Source organism: Dromaius novaehollandiae, chromosome 13, assembly GCF_036370855.1.
Source record: "Dromaius novaehollandiae isolate bDroNov1 chromosome 13, bDroNov1.hap1, whole genome shotgun sequence".
Taxonomy (NCBI): Eukaryota; Metazoa; Chordata; class Aves; order Casuariiformes; family Dromaiidae; genus Dromaius; species Dromaius novaehollandiae.
The window spans coordinates 22,761,912-22,781,683 of NC_088110.1; the positions used below are offsets into that span (position 1 = coordinate 22,761,912).

Below are 19,772 nucleotides of genomic sequence, written 5' to 3' on the forward strand. Positions count from 1 at the left end.
TGCCAGAGCCATCGCTGTTACATAACTCTCCCATACCCAGGGAGGAGGGCTTGAGCAGCAACTTTGGAGGTAAACAGCCACTAATGCAACATAACATTAATGGCTATTTTGAGTGGATCCCAAACAATAACTAATAGGCACAGTCTGCATGTAAAGATGCATAGAAAAGCCATTAGAATGCACATCATACTTTTAAGTGCTGTAGCTGTGAAGCAGCATGTTCAGTTTTCTCACATTCATATCCGAGGGTGGAACAGATGGCGAAGGTTTGGGAGGAAGCTAATGTAATACAGAGGAAGAGATAATATGTGGATTTAAATAACCTACAATGCCAGCAACAATTTGTTCTAGCAAGAATTCCAGTGTGCAAGCAGGGTTTTATTCCAGTGGCCTGGCAGAGAGGGGGTCATCAGAAAGGAGCAGGGTAAAAGGTATAAAAGAGGAGTGGAGGGTGCAGTGATTTCGTGTTGCAACTTCCTGCGTAACACCATGACCTTGCCTGCACCTGCCATCAAGGATCTCAAAGCATTTCCAGGTTCAGAAACCATAGTGATTTCCTGAGGAGGAGAGGGAAGCTAAGGAGGAAGGATTTACTCCACAACCTGCCACCAACCTGCCTCTGTGCGTGCTCCGTGACACGAGACACTCACATGCTCAGTCCTGCACAAAACATTGCGTCCACGAGGGGTCCCATTCATGCTCCAGATTTTCCGGTGCAGAAGTACGGCTCCCCAACTTCCCTGAAGCCCCATTTAGCATGCTAGCTTTAGATAACCCTCCCCTTCCTACCTCCAGCAGCTTGCCTCCAGCGTGCAGGCAAACCACAGCTCCCGGGAAGGCAGTGTGTGTGCGCGCGTGTGTGCCCACGCCATTTCAGCTTGCATGACAGCCTGCTTCCCTGTGATCCACAGCACTGCCATCTGTGAAGCTGCTCACTGAAAAGGGCATTTCTCATCTCTCAGACAGCTGGGCTGCTTCAGAAAGGTGCCTGCCAATGAAAGAGAAGGATGCTGTTAGCTAAGTAGGTCTATTTTTGCCCTACCTGGAGTATTCCTGTGCAGAGCTGAGGTTACCCTCGCAGGTCAGCCTGTTTTAAAAATAATCCCCCACAAACCAGCTCCACACAAGGCTCAATGAGCCCAGCGGGTTGGCTCTCTGTTAGCGTGCCAGCTCCAGCCCGCTTCGGGAGCAAACGCACCTCTGTCAGTGCCCGCGAGGCGTGAGAAGGGGGTGCAGGTCTTGGAAGAAAACAGTCTCAAAACTACCCCTGCTCTTCCCCTCTTAATTTCTGTCTTAGAAGAGAGGCTGGAACTGCTGGGGGCTGTGGGGTCCCTTGCTTTCCAACCTCTTGCAACCTGTGCACAAGTGAGGATGCAAACCTCTAGGGAAGTCAGACATACAGGTTCTTATACAAGCTATGGGAACTTTGCTTTTCACAGTCATTTTTCACCAGTCCCTTAGAAACAGGCCCCAGATGCCCCCTTCGTGGGGGCTGCACACCAGTAATTGAAAACTGCTCTTACAGAGGTCAGTTCTTGAGGCCATCACTCAATAACATTGATGAAATTCAGGAAAACATTCAGCACTGCTTGGCATTCACTACCAAGGGACTTTGGGGTTTCAGGGTCATCAAGCCAGTGCTACATTCATACAAATGGTTTAAAACTACATTTAATGCCACCCGCTCTTTCAGTATCTCTGTGTGTGCTGACCCCTGCATGCACAGAACAAACTCACATCAATTGTCATCATTCGGGCAGATGAAAACGGAAGCAAGCGCGCCAGGATGAGTGTCGGTGTTGTCGGATTAAGGGAATTATATGAACGTCACCATCCTTTCTGGCCTTAAAGGACTGCAAGGCACAAAGCTCAAGCCTGTGCCTGAATGCTTCACAGGTTCCTAGATCCTTTGAGAAGATCTAAAAGAGGAAAGGAAGGGAGAGAAAAAGGAATCGTTGAGACACTGGAAGAGGAAAGAGGTTTTCTAAAATGCCAGCAACCCTTTTGTTCATCAGTACAAAACATATCATGTTTTTAGGGTTGCGGAAAAAAAGCATGCATCTCCTTTTCTGCAGCTGCTGAACATCTGTAGCTTCCAAAGAGGAAAATAAGTGTTGCAGGCACACAGGTACGCAGCGTGCCAGTAAGAGAGGCCAGAATTCAGGCACAAATGGAGCCTGATTCATCTCCCTGTCCTCATTTAGGAGGAGCAATCACAGGTATTTAGATGAAGACTTGTAGGGACACATTGCAGTCTCACTAAAGGCAATGGGAAAGCTCCCTGTAGATGTGACTAGGCTTGATCCTTGGCCCTGTAAAATCCCCTGTCTCATCTCATCATGAAAGCCCCACGCTAGGGCAGCAGCCAAAAGACGCCAACCACCCCTGACATTTTCTTCCGTTGTCACATGCTGTTGGATAAAATCTGAGTGGTCTCAGTTGTTTGCTAATGGCACCGGCCTCTTATTGCAAATTAATCAGGGGATGCAGTCGCAGCCTTTTGTAGAACAGGGTTGGCAAACAAATTTTGCAAGACATCTGCTCGGTTAAGGATCTCAGAAAGACCCGTGTCAGCTCCAGGTATCAGCCAGAGAGGCAGGGAGGGATCCCAAAAGCTGCAGTGCCTCGCCTGCCTGCTTTCTGTGCGAGAGGCAGATTTGCTATCAAGATATTCTGAGCAGGTTTCACTGTCGCTGGGGAAAGCGAGGAGGAGGCAGCCAATCTGCGGCGAGCGCGGCGCGGTGCCGGGGCGCGCGGGGAAGGGATGGAGACAGCGCTGCAGGCTGCGGGGCCGCGCGGGCGCCGAGGAGGGGACCGTGGAGGGGGGAGCCCCGTCGCGGCAGGAGCAGGGGGACGGAGCGCAGCTACTTGCCCCAGGAATAGCAGCTCCCCACCGGCGTGGGCAACCAACGCTCCTTCCCTCCGCTTCTGCGGGGCTCCGGAGCTTATTCTGAAGGGATCGACCTCAGGGTGGAGCGTTTTCTTCAGGAAAGTTAGTCACTTTAAGCCCTAAAAGAATGCAAAACGAGATAAAAATAACAACTGGCTGTTTCCTCTGCAACGAGCTGACACCCACCGCCTGCACAGGCAGCAGCGCGTCCCAGCCAGCGACTGCAGAGGCAGCCGGGGGAGAGCTCTGCTGCTGCACAGCCCCGGCAGCGGCCCCCTCTCCCAGCTCCCCACCTCGGTTGCCAGTTAAGCTGCCCAGAAATATTGCTTGGTTTCTGACCAGCTTCACCTGCATCTCAACAGGGCCTGCTGCAGGCAGCGGCTCCCACCCGCTATGGACCCGTCTGCTGGGAAGGGGGCCTGGGGCCTTTCCCGCAGTCGGTGTCCTGAGGATAGACCCCCGGCTAAACCCTGTGGTCCTCCCAGTCCCCGTTTCAGGTTTTTCTGTATTTTTTTTTTTTCCATCAGGCATCTTCCCCACATCTAATACAGCCATGCTCTGCATCTGGCTTTTCCTCATCTCTATCATCTCAACAGGAGAAATGCAACAGGTCCCAAACGCAGCCCCAAACGGCCCGGCGGGCCGCGGTGCAGGCGGGAGGCGAGCCAGGCGCGAGCGCTCAGGCCACCGGCCCTGGGCTGCAGCGTCACCGGGCCGCCAGCAGCACCATCACAGGGACAAAGCCCGCGCTTTGGGGGGGGTGGGTTTTTTTTTAAAAAACAAACAGAGAGAAACATGGTGCTTAACTCGACAGCATCCTTTTAAAGCCCTTTTAATCGCAGGGGCCTTTGATGTGGCTGGAGAAGGCACCTCGCTCACCGGGCTCCTGTCACCCGCTGTGCATTTTAGGTTTTTGAGCCCAACTCCACGTTTTCTTCTGCCTTTGAAAAACCTGGGGTCAAATGCCAGCTTTTGACTGAAAGGAACCCAAATCTTTGAGCAGCACCAGAACCTTGGCAACATCAGACCCGAACATGCAGTCAATTCCCTGCTACACGTGAGGACTTACCCAGACCCACCTAAACCGTTCGTTAAGCAAGGCAAGCCCCTGCACAGGCTGGGATAACGCTGAGTCTCACCCGAACGTACACCCGGGCTTCCCAGCTGGATTTGCAGGCTGGCATTTGGGCCCCGGCTTGTTCATTTGCCATCCAAAGTCCTCCCTGTCTCCGAAGGGGACGGTCCCCCAGCACAGCGTGTGCTGCAGGGACAGCGTGCCTCCCGCGCTCTGCAGCGGCTCGGCATAGCTGACCGCAAGAGAGCAGCTCTGCGCTCGTGGGGACCGCTGGACGGACACCCATCACTCCTGTGCACACACACCACCTCCTCGCGCTTGGTACCCTGCCCGTCACTCACAGAGCAGCACAGGGACGCTGCAGCCCCGAGCTCCCCAGCAGAGCCCGAGGCCCCGCATAGCACCATTGCACCTTTCTCAGCTCAGTCTCTGCTTCTAAGAGGTACCAAGGACAGAAGTGATGAGCTTCTGGGCAAATCCCTGCTTTCCTTCAAGGCACTTAGCCTCTTTTCTGCAGCACATGGCTTTTCTGTACCACCCGACTTAGCTCGCACCAGTATCGAGCGCCTACTCCTGTTACGCAGGTGCCTTCTGGGCAAAGCCTCAGCCCAGCTTCCCCTGTGCCCCCTTCCCCGAGTCACTGGAGGTGCAGCAACATGCTGGAGAAGGCAGAGTTAACCCCTTACATCTCTCTTGGTAAATGCTCTTTAAGCCTTTAGCAGCAGTCTGTTCCTGCCAGTGATTGTGGGGGGGATTTCGCAGTTCAACACAAATGCCAAGGAGCTGCTGAGTTTTCAGCATTTTTTCCAGTGCTGAGACTGGAAAACAATGTATATATTTTTTGCTGATCCAAGTCCTTAGTAATTACACTTAATAGGTCCCAGAGGGATTCCTAGGTAACCTGCACTGTGGTTTCCATGGCAGAGAAACATAGCTTGTACTCTGTGATAACAGATAATAATGGATTGTTAATACTTAAATTAATTATGCTACAATTGTATTTGTAAACCAGCTGTCCCTTGTATTCCCAGTAAGACTCTTGAGTTGCCACACAACAGTTAAAAAAAACACAAACAAAACAGAGAGGCAGAAATCGTAGTGCTTAGCTTCAGCCATGATCAGAACAGCAGTGTGGCAAGAACAACGGACTGAAAGAAGCATTCAGAAAGATAACTATTGCTGCACTGCAATATTTCACTCATCATTTCTCCAGTTACGATTACTACTACTGTGCCATAATAAGGGTTTATTCATTTTTTAATATTTAAATGGGTTTGGATCTACGTTCCAGCTCCCTAAACTTCGGAGCAAATCTTCAAGTCCTTGGAGGTGATCCCTGCTTATACAGAAGCACCCTTTCACCTACCCAGTACTGCTGCACCTGGCCCTCCATGGGCAGGTGCTTCTCTCCTACTAAGAAGGAGCACTGGGATCTTATTATATACATATATATACATATATATGAATCCCAGCCCCAGAGCTGTCTTGCTTTGCTGATGAAATTTGCCATCATCTACTATGCAAGCAGAATGTCGAGGCTCATCAGAGATTGATTTAATTTTCCCTTTCCTGGAGCCAGGCTGGTAACCATCCTGGGTGGAATTCATCTCACGTCACTTGGTCTACAGACAGCCTAGGTGGTTAGCTCAGACTAGATGTCTAACGTTTAAACAGCTAAAATTGGGTGAGAGGACGCTGCCAACTGGCGTCTGCTTCCTAGCAAAGCAGGTTCTGGACTTGTGGGCACTGTGCTGGGAGGCAGAGTGGCATTTCGAAACCGAGCCCTGTCTCCTGAATGACAGACAGGGGAGTTTAAACAAATCTCTGCAGTTCTTGACGGCCTTCTCTAGCACTACTATTTCAGGCCTGACTGAAAAGAGCGTTGTAGCTTTTAGAAAGGGGGGGGGGAAAAAAGAAGAAAAAAAAAAAAAAAAAGCTTTGCAAGCTGCTTGCTATCTGTGACACACAAACCCCAAGTTCAGAAAACCAGCTCAACCTCTGGCTTTCTAGTGCCCCCGAGTCTGAGATACTGCTGGCCTCAGTTTTCCCTGGGCTTCTCTTTAAAGGTCAAGTAATGCAAAGATGAGATAAAGCACCACTGAACTACTAGAGCAATATGCAAGGCTGCAAATCAAGGGCTATTTCGCTTATTTTTAAATATGGGTGGGTCCTTCTAGAGGTCCAGACTGTGGTGTACAGAGTTGTAAAAGTATTAGCTACTAGCTCTAAAATGCTGGATATAGCTAGAGTCAATGGGAGTTCACTGACCTACTGCCAGGCTGGGCTCTGGAAAACATCCCTTCCACAGCACGAAACCAGAAGTGATTCATCTTCTGACTGGCCACTGAGCAGGAATCGCTTCTTAGAAGCAGATGACACATATCCCAGGACAGTCGTGCCATCAAAGGGAAGGAGAAGGACATGCATTTACTCTGAGCAGAAGTTAAGGCACAAAGATCTTACTAGTTAGAAATAAGCCAGACATAAGAAGCATTTAGAAGTGCAGCAGGATTCGTAATTGGAGCTAAAACAGAAGCTTCAGAATTACAAAGCTGCTTATCAGATCAGCTGTCACAGCCAGGCCTCCAGCCCCCTGCTAAGATATGCCGGTGTCTCCCCAGGGGGGAATATCAGTAGCTAACGTTGCTGCATGGAGAGTCCTTGTTGGAGTCAGCACAAGGAAGAGGGTGTTAGAACGAGGAGACTGCAAAAAGGATGCAGAATTTGTAGGCTGTCAGACAGTTGGATTTTAGCTATTCAGCTTGTAAAGAACCCTCCCCTCCCAAGTCATCATATTTCAGGGGATGCATTCCTGGCAAATGCAGAGGACCCGACATATGTACGGGCACAGCAAGCATCTTCTCCTGGCTCTACACTGAACAGGGAGAGGTGCAAGATGCAAATAGGTGCAGACCCAGGTTGCCGAGCAAAACTTTGGTGCATGGGAACCCAGCTGCAGCTGAAGCAAGTGGGTATGTGCATGCTGGTCAGGTTGCTGGCTCCCCTCACATTTCAGATGAGGATATAACTTTGAAGTACTGGTGTATAAATGAAGGGCATGTGCCTTCCCTGGACCATCCCATCACCGTCCCCTGCACACAGGTGCCAAAGGATTGAGATCTCAGTCCGACCAGCAGGTCCATCCCAAAGCATCTGTGTTTGTGAGGACAGACAGGCCAGGGAATTAAGAGACAGACAGTCCTGCTCTAAACCTTCTTTTATGGGATGAGAAAGCAGCCTCCAAAGGGTATCACAGGCTCACATTGGTTGGTATATAAGTTTGCCTCCTGCATGTTATTGAAATGATCTAGTGGTGTGAGCAGAGCAAGGGCAGAAATGGTTGCTGCTGCTTTGGCAGCAGAAATGAAGCTGCAAGTGGACCAAGGCTAAATACGAGCGTGATAGAGAGCAGTTAAGTCCTCCCCTGGCTGTGAGGTGGAGGAAGCTGAATGCATTTTGTGTCTCTGTGGTGCCCTGCCAACAGAAACAATGACAGTGATAATCACCTGCAATCTGTTATTATATTAACATGAGCTGAAAATCGTGAAACCCGGTAATCTTTTGAAATGAAGCTAAACCACCAAAAAGTAAATAACACACCACATCGCAGGGCCTGGCAGCAGCAAGGCCGGGGGGAGGAGCGGCAACAGGGGGGCAGTTTCTGCCTTTGAAAGGGTTTGCGTGGTGCACGCGGAGAGATTTGCTCGACGCAGTCAAGCATGGATACCTGGCTGCCAGGAGAGTCTCTGCAATCCTTCCTTTTGGTTGGCTTCCTCTGACCCTGTTGCTAAGCGACAAACATGCCTTTCCAGCGAGCTCGAGCATCCTCTCTCCCACCCACTCCCAAATGTGAACTGAATCAGCCTGCTCAGAAAAGAGACGCTCTCTGTCCAGCAAGGAGCTTTTTTCCGGCAGCTCTGCGGTATGGTGCAAGGACCTGCTCGGAAAGGGCAGCCACCCCTGCCTTATGCCAGCCGGAACAGGCAAAGGCGCGTTGTAACAGGGACAGGAGCGAGACGTAAAGGAAAGTGCTTGTACCATTCTGGGCAATTAAAGCTGGCACAGCTCAGCTGCAGCAAGAATAGATGAGGATACCAGCTACTCCGAGAAATAGCTACCACCTACCTGCACACACACTCGCTTGCCCTGATGCGAGCCACGTTAACACTTTAGGACAGCAAACGTTTGATGGCCTGCGATGGCAGGGACTGGGAGGCAGGGTGGGTATTTTCTGACTGTGGTTCTGGATGAAGATCGGTTGTAGGGTTGCCTGCAGTCCCGATGCCGAGTGGTCTCTTCCCAACATTCCTGGGATGCTAATGGGGTCCAACAGCCACATCCTAACCGGGTTCAACACAAGGCAACAGCATTAAGGGGAATATGGACTAACTGAAAACAGTGTAAGACATGTCAACCAGAGCCAGTTGTCCAGACTGCCTTTATGGTCAGTGGAAAGTAACAGACACTTCTGGGGTGTGCTTAATCCAGGCTAACGTGGTCATCTGATACAGGCCAGCAGAGCCACTCCTGTTTCCTTGACCTGCAATGGGAGTTTAGACAACTGGCTCATGAGAAAATATATAATGTTCAGTGAGATAATCCCACCCTAGAAACCCAGCTGCAGCCAGGTGTTCCTACACTGACACGTCGGTGGAACGTTTTTCACATAGTCCTCAAGAGCTTAATTTGGTCCACCTGAACCTCAGAAAGGATTATTAGAGCTTTCCCAAAACACTGCCCTAATGCAGACCACCATATGCTGGCCTTTTGCTGTTACCAGGACACATGAGCAAGTGATTGTGTTTACTGGGAAATGTCCTTTGAAAACTCCTCCAAACCATCTCCAAACTACTGTATGATCCAATACAATCTTTTTTCCCCTTTTAGTTGACCACCTCGGGTAAGCAACCAATTCCGGTTACTCTTTTAAGGCCAGATTTCCTCTGTACATGATACAGGGGAATCCATGCCCACCTGCTGTCTTAATAGATGGATCCAGTGTGCGCACATCTCTCCGGGCAACCTTGCTGTCTGTCTGCTGGGTCTGGAGCTCACACTGGGACTTGCATGCCATTTGTGCTAATGCATCACAGCAAACAGAGCATACCCCAATACTTGCTGGTATACATGTCTATTGAGGAAAATGAACAGAAAGTAACTGTCAAAATCACTAAAAAACAGTTCAACAGCTTTGCTCTCATTCCAGCAGTGTAGAGGGACTGTGCTACCAGGGCTCCCAGGAGCCCCGAGTGTGCATCAAGCTATGAGTCAGGGTGGGGAGGGAGCGAAGGAGCCCCTGGCAGAACCATTTCATTTCTGTTTGCAAAAGAGAAATGACAGGGATTTTGTCTGCCTTCGCTGAACCGGCCAGCTGCCTTAGCAGGGCTCTGTGCTTAGGCAAAAGGCGGCTGGGCCTAGGGGTGACCTGCTCATGGACACAGTGATGGAGGCAATAGATCTGGGTTTAGTCCCTGCTTCTGCTCTTTGCTCATCTGTAAGGGGGAGATCTGTATTCACACCTACCTCCCAAAGGCAGCAGCATGCAAAAATTCGGTAACAATTACCAGATGATTGGGATCCTCGGCTGGAAGGTGTAAATCTGCCGCTTGGGGTCTGCTTGCCTGCGGACCTCCCTGCACTGCCACATCGCAGACCCAGCGCAGCTCCGACCCCTGTGCAACAGTCAGCCACAGACTTTCAGCACGTCTCATAACTTCTCTCCTTCTCTTTCTCTTCCAGGGCTCGGCTCCCATTCTGGTAGTCATGGTGATCTTACTAAATATTGGAGTCGCCATTTTGTTTATTAACTTTTTCATCTAATTCAAGACTGTCTTGTTTGCAAAAATAACAGTTACATGTATGAATGGGGGAAAAAACCAAACAACAACAACAACAAAAAGGGAAAATCATAACTCGAACTGTCCTACGACAATTTCCAAGTCTTTTCACAGAAGAACAACAAATGATCGAGTCTCACTCACAGTTTGCCTTTTTTCCTGGGTAATGTTTTTTGGATTTTAGCCAAAATTCTTTGCTTGTATAACACTATGCTGTGTGGCATGGCAAAATGCTATCAACACTCTGCCCCCCCAACACTGGAAAGGATGAGAAGGGATCCCAACAAAATAAAACCTCATTTCCCTTCCCCTCACCCCCAAGAATATAATAACGACAGCAATGAACCCAAAAGGGAGACTAGATGAGGGGATCATGGGGAGATTTTGTTTCAACTACGGGTCCTGGGATGCTCCAGGCTGAGTTTCCCAGGGAAATCCACAACAGCTTTAATGATAAAGTAAATGGGAGAGAAAAGTAAGATCAAGCAACCGGTACTTTTATTCCCTTCTCCCTTCACAAATGGAGAAAAGTTGTGGTGAGGAGGAGGAGAGAAGGAGCACAGGGACGGCATGAATCCCGCCTAGATGTAAAAGATGGGAGAAGGGGAACAAGCCCCATTTTCTTACCTGGTTTCAAAACAAAGAAGCGATTGGCATTTTGCTAAGTTCATTGGGGGCAGGGGGGACTAGGGAACACAAGGTGTGAGCTGTGGCCCCACCACCCTCCTGCCTTCATTCTTCCTCCCCAAGCTGCTCCCCGACATGGCGAGGCTGAAAAAACACCAGGTGCCCTTTGCGTCCACAGCCAATTCTTTCTGGGTAAAAATTTGTACCCAGGTCCTCCCTCAAACATATGCAAGCATCCTCAGTGACATGAATTAAGTACCCACTGGTCATACTGCTGCATTCTCCAACACATGAAGAGCAGTGTTACCTAAAGAGTCAAGCATCCCATCCCAAACACGTGTGTGCACTGAGACGCCAGGGAGCTGTTTGGTGGGGAGGGACTGGGGCGAGAGGGCTCAATTCTAATCCATCTAAAATAAAATACAATAAACTCAAATTAAATTAAATTAAACTGTTTTTAAAAGGCATCTGGGGAGGAGCACTGGAGCATGTCCCAGACAGGAGGGAGAGGGTGGTGGGTTTGTCTCTTACATCTTGCTGTGGACTGTTTCAGACATCATGCTTGGGCTCTGAGCATGTAGTATTTTGCACTTTGTAATGCAGGATGTATATTCCAGCTTCTGACATGTCCCTGTAAAAAAAACAAAAACAAAAACAAAAAAACAAACATCATTGGCAATGGCAGCCTCTAAGGATGTATTCTTTTCTTTTTTTTCTATGTCACTTAATTTGTTTGTTTATACCATCTTTGTAATATGCCTGCCTTGATTTTCTCCCCTCCCCTGTCCCCACTGATAATATGCATACTCATTAAAGATGCCGTATCCCTGTTCTGAGCTGTTATGGTCCCAATCACAAGAGCGTGGTCTTAGCTCAATTGCTTGGAAATGGCTGATGTCCTGTTGCATTTCGAAAACGACTGTACTGTTTCCTCCCCTCCCTGTGGCCCGGGACCAGGCGTGCAATCCCTCCCTGCCTCGGAGGTGGGCTTTGCCGGTGACCCCCCACCACCAGGTACAGTTCAAACAGTTACTACTTGTTTGGGATTTGGTACCTCCAGGGACCAACCTCCGCCCTCAGCTCTACCCACTGCAGCCCCGTTCAACAGGAGGTGGTGCGCGTGCGGCAGCAGCCCGAGGGTGGGATGTAGCCCCTACACAGGTATACTGGGGCGGCGGGGGGGATCCTCCTCAACATTTCACATACAGAGTTGTTGGGTGCAGCCCTGACTTGTGGACTCAGCTTTGCTTTGCTTCTGTTTTAGCTGTTTCTCTGCTACCTTTTCAGCAGATTTCTTATTACATTGCACTGGATTGCTATATTTTTAACCAGAAATAAACGAAAGATTAGAGCATGTGCCAGTTAAATTCAGTTCTTTTCCTTACATGGTCTTTCTCACTCCCTCTTGCAGTTTTTCTTCCTCCTTTCCTTTCTGTCTCTTTGCAGGCAGAGGGCTATGGGTGGATAGGGTAAATGACACTGAAGGCAGTGAGACTCCAGGAACTTTTCATTTCAGGAGCTGTCTGTCATTTTGGTACCTCTTCATTTTTTCTGTTTTTTCTTTTTTGGTCCCTAGTCCTCTTTTTAACTCTTGAATGGTTGCTGCATACCTGAAATGAACCAAATAATGACATATTGTAAGTGCAGCCCTAGGAACTCATCCATGCTGCCACATGTGTTTTGTAATTCTGGTTGCAACTCTTTGTAAAGACTCTTGAGAACTTTTTTTGTACCTTCCAGCTAAGTGCATGACACAAGGTCCCACCAGGAGCAGGTTAAAGTAGTTGCGTGCAAACACAGTACGATATTTAGATATGTATAAAACAGCACAAAAATGCCTATCATTATCCAATAAAAGTACTAGTGATTTCATGACTAGCTTTTTCACACTGGTGACCGATGAGTTATTACTTGCTCTCGCCCATGTGCCAGCAATTGTATGTACAGACAGAGCACATTTAATGCACTTCAGATTTTTCATCTCTTGGTTTCACTGGACAAAACCTCAGGCAAGCTGAGGTTTATTCAGTATGAAAGATAGCTGGAGACCAGTATTAATTGGTTCCCAAACCCTGTGTTTAAAAATAACGATTCCTTTATTAATCATGATGAGCTGAGCAATTTGTCTTAGTTCTAGGCTTTTCACATCTGCTCAAGGCCAGAAATATTCTTGAGAAGTAGCCCACAGAGAGAGGTAATTCAGTATATTTTCTTTTCCTTATGAGGCCTGGATTCCTGCATATTTACCTAGGGCACATTAAAATGTCTGTCACCATGCCACATAAATCTATGTAAATTGTCCATACCTGCTGTTTTGTGTCCACCCAGACAGAATGCACGTGAACAGCTGAAGGTTTATATCAAACTTCTTCGGCTGTGGTGGTATCTTGATGTTCGTACAGTGGAACATACAGCACCTTAAATACAAGGAGTTGGAGCTCAAGGAACCAGCCCACCTGAGCTGGCTCTCACGCCATCGCAGTAAAATGCAGGAGCCTGCGGAAAAGGCTGTGTCCCCCTCCCCAGGGATGCGCAGACCCTCCTGGCAGGCCTCACCTGCGTGAGCAATGGCCTGGTCTGACACTGCATCTTTCAGGAAGGCATGAAGAAAGGAATAAGAAATTCTGCACCTGCTTGCCCCAGGTCAGCTTCTCACCAGCCCGTCTGGTGTCTGGCTTGCTTGCAACCGAGACCTGGATCCTCCGAGAGCATTGGACCTCTCTCAGCCCAAAGCCTGATCTTTCAAAGCTGAGCTCTTGCAGCATTCATTTACTTTGCAGGGAGTTACGAAGCCTCAGTGCTGCTAAAAAAAAAGATCAGACTGCAATGTTGGGGGTGGGGAGAAGGGGAGAAACGGCAGCAAAATAATGCCATATTGAAGATGAAGGCGTTTATTGAAACCCAAGGACTAACCACATGGCCTGACAGGTTCTGGCAATTTAAGGGAGGACATAAAAGCGGGAAGTTTTTAAAATTGTCTTAGGCTGAGGTTGGCTCCAGCGATTTGTGCTAAAGCAGAACAGCACAGAGGACAAACTGCATCCTGCCCATGCTGCACATTTTTGCTGCGAGTAAATTGCTCACATGGAAGAAGGGCCTTGAAGATTCTTGATGTGGTGGCAGGTTTTTCCTCATACAGGGAACTTGGTCGACCCCTCATACAGGCCCTAAATGAACTGCATCGTTTGTGTTGTTGCCTATTACTGATTTTCAAGGCAAGGCAACGTGACGAGCTCCACACCCAAGGTTTGAACCATTGCTGGAGACAACGCCAAGTGTGGTAAGCATGGGACATATGCTTTTGAATAGCAGACCCGCCAAGACGACACTTCCCTCAGAGGCATTTCAGCCTCCTGCATTCCTTTTATTGGTCTGTTCTGCCTAATATTAACCCACCAGCAAAAGCACTTAGCTTCAGCAGCATCACCAGCCTGTTTTTGCAGGGTTTGCATAACCATCTCACTACCATACCAAGCCAGGGAACTTCAAGGGACAACAAACCTCCCCTTTGGTTAGCAAACAGTGCCCAAAGGTCTAAATACATGACTTAGAGCATGAGCTGTGTCCCTTCACCTGCGGCATCTCCAAGGTCACACACCGTGACGACAGAGGGAACTTTATAGATGTTGAGAACTGCTAAGCGTTGCCCAACGGTTGTTGGTGGATGGATGGCTCGGACATGCTGTGGTGAGTTGTACACTCCTACCCCACTGGGAGGTTTCGAATGGACTAATGAAAGATAAGCATAAGAGAGGTTCGTATTAATGCGCAGGTGTTATACACTCAACTACACTGCTATCTAACAGAGTCACAATCCTTGTCATCTGCCTGTTTACTTTTATCCCCTGTTTGGGTACAGTATTAACAACACCAATAGGCTAGCAAGACTCAGGGCCTCTTACAGACTCACTTGTTTCAACATGGCAAGAACACCAAAATCCCATTCCTTCCTCCCTGTGTAACAGCAGCTGCACCCCTCCTCAGCAGCAGCTGCATTTTGGTATTTTTGGTATCAGGTGTTGTGCTCTTGTTGCAGGGGAAAGCTGGGAGCACTACCATGCAAGCGGCAGGAGTGCTGCTCGCCAGGCTGCTCGGGGGGGAACATGCCTGAAAGCTCCCTTGCTGCTCGTCTATACCATTAAGTCATTATGGGTTAGGGATGGAGGACGCTGCAGCTGTCGGGCCAACAGCTGTTTCCCAGCAGAAGCTAAAGCATTCGATATGCTCCCATTCCCATTCCCCATCCCTCCAAGGCCTGCTTTTGTATGAATGCACGTGTCCTTAGCCTATCTCACTGATAGGCACAGTCTGCTCAAGGTTACACAGTATTGACTGTGCCGCCAATGATACTGCAGCATCAAGAAAGTAGAAGTTTTACCAAAGCTTACAAATGGTAAATGGATCCAGATTCACCCCAAAAGGAATGAGCAAGGACGAGATCAGTCCAGCGCATGCAGAGCACGAGAAGCCTGACAAACAAGTGATTTGCCAGCAGAAGAATCTGGGATTAGTTTATCTCCATAAGCCACCAGAGCAGGTAGGCCTCGCTGGGAGGAGACCAGCAACTCAGCATGACTGCTAAGTCATCACTTTTAGCAATATCCCAAGGAAAGATGCTGGGACTGGTCTTTCCAACCACAAAGCGCATTTATCTCTTGGTCAACCCAATTACCCTGCTTGCTCTCTGATAAACTCCATAGCAGCAGAAGCATTGCTTCCACACCCCAGTCACATTACAACAAAAACACAGATGTGGGGGAGAAACAATCCCACGGGTTACAAGTTAAGCTTGAGGTAGATGTGAAACCACTAACCTTCTGCTGTAGTCTTTTCTTGTGTGGCCCCCTGAAAATGTGTTTCAGCTGGCACTCTTCTATTCTTCTTTGCTTCCTAGCACTACATGTAAACATGATAGAACATGCAATTTTAGCGTGTTATTTACAGTGCAATTACAGTGTGCATGTGTGGCCTGAAAGAAAAGGAATTACTAAATATATTTTCCTCAGAGTGAGTAAAAAAGTTACCGTCAACCTTTTCTATCTTTTAGCAGAAACAAAAAAAAGAACAACAGCTTGGCTATTTCCAGGTATAAGAATAAATTGAGAACTCTTTACACTATATAAATGTTTACACACATTTAACCCTTTGCAAAGAGATGGGCAAAAGCGATGGCCTGATGGAAGCCAAAGGAATAACTGAATTTTATCTGGGTGTTCATATATTAAAAAAGCACAAGCTTTTCTGTGCTCATCTCAGACAGAAGAATAACTATTCTTATGACAGACACTGCTGGAGCTTCTGCTTCCTAGCTTTCCACTGAGTTCTAGCCCTAACCCTACCCTTGAGTATTATTTTGGGCAAATCACTTCACCTATGTGTATCTGCCTGCAAAATACCTACCTTCCTCTTTAAGGTACTTTTGGACCTAACACAAGAAAAACTACTATAGATCTGATTCGACATCACTGAATAGGCTTTAGTGGACATTCAGCCACTTCTCAGAAGAGCCAGGCACCACTATGGTTTGATATCAGCGTAATACAGCTTGCATTTCCTAAGATCAGGGCAGAGCCCCTCACACTCTGACCTCCTCTGCAGCCACAAGTGCTTAAAATAGTAATAATCAGGTCTCCTCATCTGGTTTTCTGCCACAGAGAACATTTACCTTTTCTTAGAGGCTTCATTTACACAATCAACACGTGACAGCTTCCAAGGCTTCCACAGTTAGAGCAGCAAGAGACGGGCCCCAGTATCCAGACAGATGCTCCAGCTGTTGCTGGCTGTACGGCTCAGAGGGAGGGCTGCAGTTGTTTTGTTTCTTCTGCCAAACGGTGGCTGTAGATGCACCAAAATTAATTTCTGCCTCAAGTCCAATAGCTGCAAATGCTCTAGTGAGACCGGACGCTGTGTGGGTTTCAGTCCCCACGCAGGCTGTTCCAATTACAGTGCTAAGCCTTGTTTTGTCAGAGCTGACAATTAAGCCTCAGTTTTGAGGCCAGGACAGTTTGCCATGGCAGCATGCTCCCATCATGCAACCTCAGCCAACCTAAGCAATTGGCGCCTCTTGAACCAGGCAGTATGACCAACGGCAGCCTCTGCTGGCTCATCCAAAACCCCAGCTACAGCAGAACCGAAGCAGCGGGTGCTGCCGAGCCCAGCTAACCCGACCCACCCTATAACCCAGCTGCGCACCCCGTTCGGCCCCATCTCGCAGCAGAGCAATGGAAAGTCCTCTGCAACCCAGCCCCAAAGCCTCGCGTGCCCAGCTCGGCAAGGCAGGCAGCGCGTGCCCTGCGGGCGGCCGTGCAACACAGCTACGCTGCTTGCAGGAGCGGGACAGTTGGCCCATCCTGACTCACGGGTTCCTTGGAACCATGTCACTTCCAGTCCGTGCCTTCTGGAATCACACTTAGCCTGGCACAAAACACAACTAGAACTACGTTCCAGAGCCCTTGATGAAAAAATAAAAGGAAAAACCTCACACTATCACTGCATACCTTCCAGCTCATCTGATGCATTTGGTTCCCTTTTCCAACTCTCTCTCTACTGGAGGGGAGAGAATATTTTCCTGCAGCTGCAGCACTGTTCAAAACAATCCTTCATTCTTGGCACTGTTGCAACCAGGTTTCAGCTTTGGGGGGGAAAAAAAAAAAAAAAATCTTTCAGTGTGTGTATCTGTATTTCAAATAAGCAGAAAAGCAAAAAATGATAAAGCAGATTTGGCAAAAAAGCCCATGTTCCCCTCTCCGGTTGGGCCTTTGGAAGGGAGCCCTGTGCACAGATGCTGTGATTTTAAAACCACTATTTTCAAACATCTAAAAAAAAAAGTCAGCAACTCAGTGACGGATTCCTCAAAGTTGTTCTTAGAAAGCCACAGATATCATACACACACACAAAGGATCAAATGTCAATGAGATCAAGCACTGTAAACTAACCCAGGTGACAAGACAAGGCAACAAATGCTGTTAGCCAAGCAAGCACTGCAGATTCCTTCCTAAGTTATCAGCAAATGCTTTGTTTTCACCTCTCCCTGTTATTCTGCATGCAAGAAACCTTATCAAACATGTTTTTATCTTGACAATTAAATCGCATGGGCAGCCTGCTCTATTTAATCTTTATTACATTCTAATTAGCCTTGCAGAACCTAGCACTGCTCTCCTGAGAGCTAGTTCCCTCATGAAGTCCCTGCCAAAACAATACCCATGGCACCCTCGATTTCTCTGCACAAGGACAGCCAGTGCCTTCTGGTGTCAACTCAAGTCATCACTCATTTGCTGCAACAGACATGCTTGTATCCCATCTGCTGTCCCTACGGGCTACAGCAACACTCTGCTGCAAAGAAAGCGATGCCTTGAGGAGAGTGGCTGTGTCATGGAGCAGGGGCAAAACATCCTTTGAGAGTGTCAGACCCGCCCCTCCTGACCTCAGCACATCATCAGGTCTCAAGGCAGGACATTCCGCCAGTAATAAAGGGTTCATTTGTAGGACTACTGCTTTCTTGGCCAACACATGACAAATTGAACTGGAGGCCTCCACAACAAAGGGAAAACCTCCTACATCTAATGCTAAAAAGGAAGAAACTTCTACTGGTGTATGCATCAGGGGTTACAGTAGCTCTCACACAGACAAGATGTGGGGATCCTTTCGTAAGGATCCCCAGGTTTCTCCAGGCAGTGCAGCGACATCTCAGAGCTGCTGGTGCATCTTACAACCACTGCCTGCATATTTGACAGAGGGGTCGTGACTCCTGTTCCGCATCAGGAGCGAAGGAGAAAGAAAACCTCAGATGGGATTCACAGAGAAAAACCAAGATGATGTAACCAAAGAAGTTTATTATAGAAACCCTTGGAGACAAGTTCTGGCCCCAGTCAGGGTGGGGAATTTGGTATTAGGAAACCATTCCAATGTGCAGTTTGTCTTCACCGACTCAAAACAACTTTTGAAACAAAATGACAGTATTGTACGCTCAAGCCTCAACAGAACAAGCGCTTGGACAGCCATCATGTTCTCCTAGACCCTCCCACAACCTCTAGGGGATTAATAGCATATTCAGTGCATTAACCAAGTAGGCATATGACACTGGTCAGCCCAGAGGCACTCGTATGGAGCAGGCGAGAGCCAGAGTACCAGAGAGCCTGCTGGTGGCACATCAGGCTCAGCTGCTTGGTTCAGTGCGGCTAACCAGTGCTCCCAGCATGTTTCTGCACTCACACAGAACATCCCCAACATCTAGACTGAATCTTCATAGAATGTCTTTGCCATGGCATGTGCAACTTTCACCACCTTCTTCTCCTTGGCGTCCGGGCCCATGTTGCTACGGGCTAGTTTAATCCAGTACTGCTCCGTCCTGGACAGATAGTCTGCTTGTTTCTCATCAGCCTGAACAGATGGGTGCTGCTCTTCTCCTAGTACACAACGGAAAGGAGACAGAAAGAGAGGTCACAAGCAGCTAATGAAGGCAAGCTGCTCTCCCATGTGTCAGCCCGGCCGAGACTACTCTTCAGCTAATATGTTTAAATGTAATAGCTTAAAAACCTATCAGTGGCCAAGGAAACTTCCCCGGTGTCCTGAGAATAGTGTACTATTACAACTTTTTTCCTGCTGAAAAAAATCTCAGCTGGCTGCCATCTAACCGCCTTTTCAAAATAAAAGGAAAAAGGGAAAAAAAACCTTCCTTGATCCCAGCTTGAAAAATGTCTCTCATCCTATCTATGCAGAGGTCACACATTGCTGTGACAGTCAACCTCAATTTTGCCATGCTGCACCCCTGAATGGGAAGCAGTGCTTTAATCACAGGGGCAAGCAAATTTCTAATCACAAATAAGGATGCATTTGGATGACTGCTGGTAAGCTACTTAAAGCCTTTGCACAGGATTCTTCTCCTACAGACAATAATGAACAAATTCCTCTTTCACGTGAGGCCTGCCATAGATTGATATTAGTAAAAACACTACCACACTATCCAAATTCTGCTGCCTTTGTATACTGAAAAAAATCACAGTGAGCTCAAGTCACTGTTAAAATAAGCTGGCTTGTGTTGCTAATTCAATGCAGATGGGATTCCCAAATTCTGAAACCATGTTAAATTTAAAGGCAAGCCAATGAGGCCTTCTGGGCTAACAGCCAAACGAGCAGGTACTATACCAAAAACCACTTTATATTAGTAGTAAAAAAAAAAAAAAGTCTTGATCATTACCTTCCTCATCTTCGCTCTCCTCTTCAGAGCTCTCCTCTTCTTCCCCTCCCTCTGCACCTTCCGTATCATCCTCTTCATCTGATTCTGACTCCTCCAACCATTCTTGTGCTTCTGTGATGAGAAAAACAGATAAAAGAAATAAATAAC

General features: G+C 48.1%; 2 protein-coding genes across 3 annotated transcripts in view; one reads left to right on the top strand and one right to left on the bottom strand.

Moving 5' to 3' along the window:
* The window catches only part of JPH3 (junctophilin 3), a 51,374-nt gene extending 39,578 nt beyond the window's left edge, over positions 1 to 11,796 (top strand). The window contains exon 5 of the mRNA XM_026107938.2: positions 9,705 to 11,796. Coding sequence (XP_025963723.1) covers positions 9,705 to 9,785 — 81 coding nt within the window. The 3' untranslated portion in view covers positions 9,786 to 11,796. The remainder of the gene's footprint in view (positions 1 to 9,704) is intronic.
* A 6,445-nt stretch (positions 11,797 to 18,241) lies between these two features.
* Positions 18,242 to 19,772, bottom strand: part of KLHDC4 (kelch domain containing 4) — a 29,701-nt gene continuing 28,170 nt past the window's right edge. For both annotated transcript variants that reach the window (XM_026107943.2, XM_026107942.2), the window contains exons 11-12: positions 19,626 to 19,736; positions 18,242 to 18,834 (exon numbers count right to left, since the gene is read on the bottom strand). In XM_026107943.2, coding sequence (XP_025963728.2) covers positions 18,659 to 18,834; positions 19,626 to 19,736 — 287 coding nt within the window. In that variant the 3' untranslated portion in view covers positions 18,242 to 18,658. The remainder of the gene's footprint in view (positions 18,835 to 19,625; positions 19,737 to 19,772) is intronic.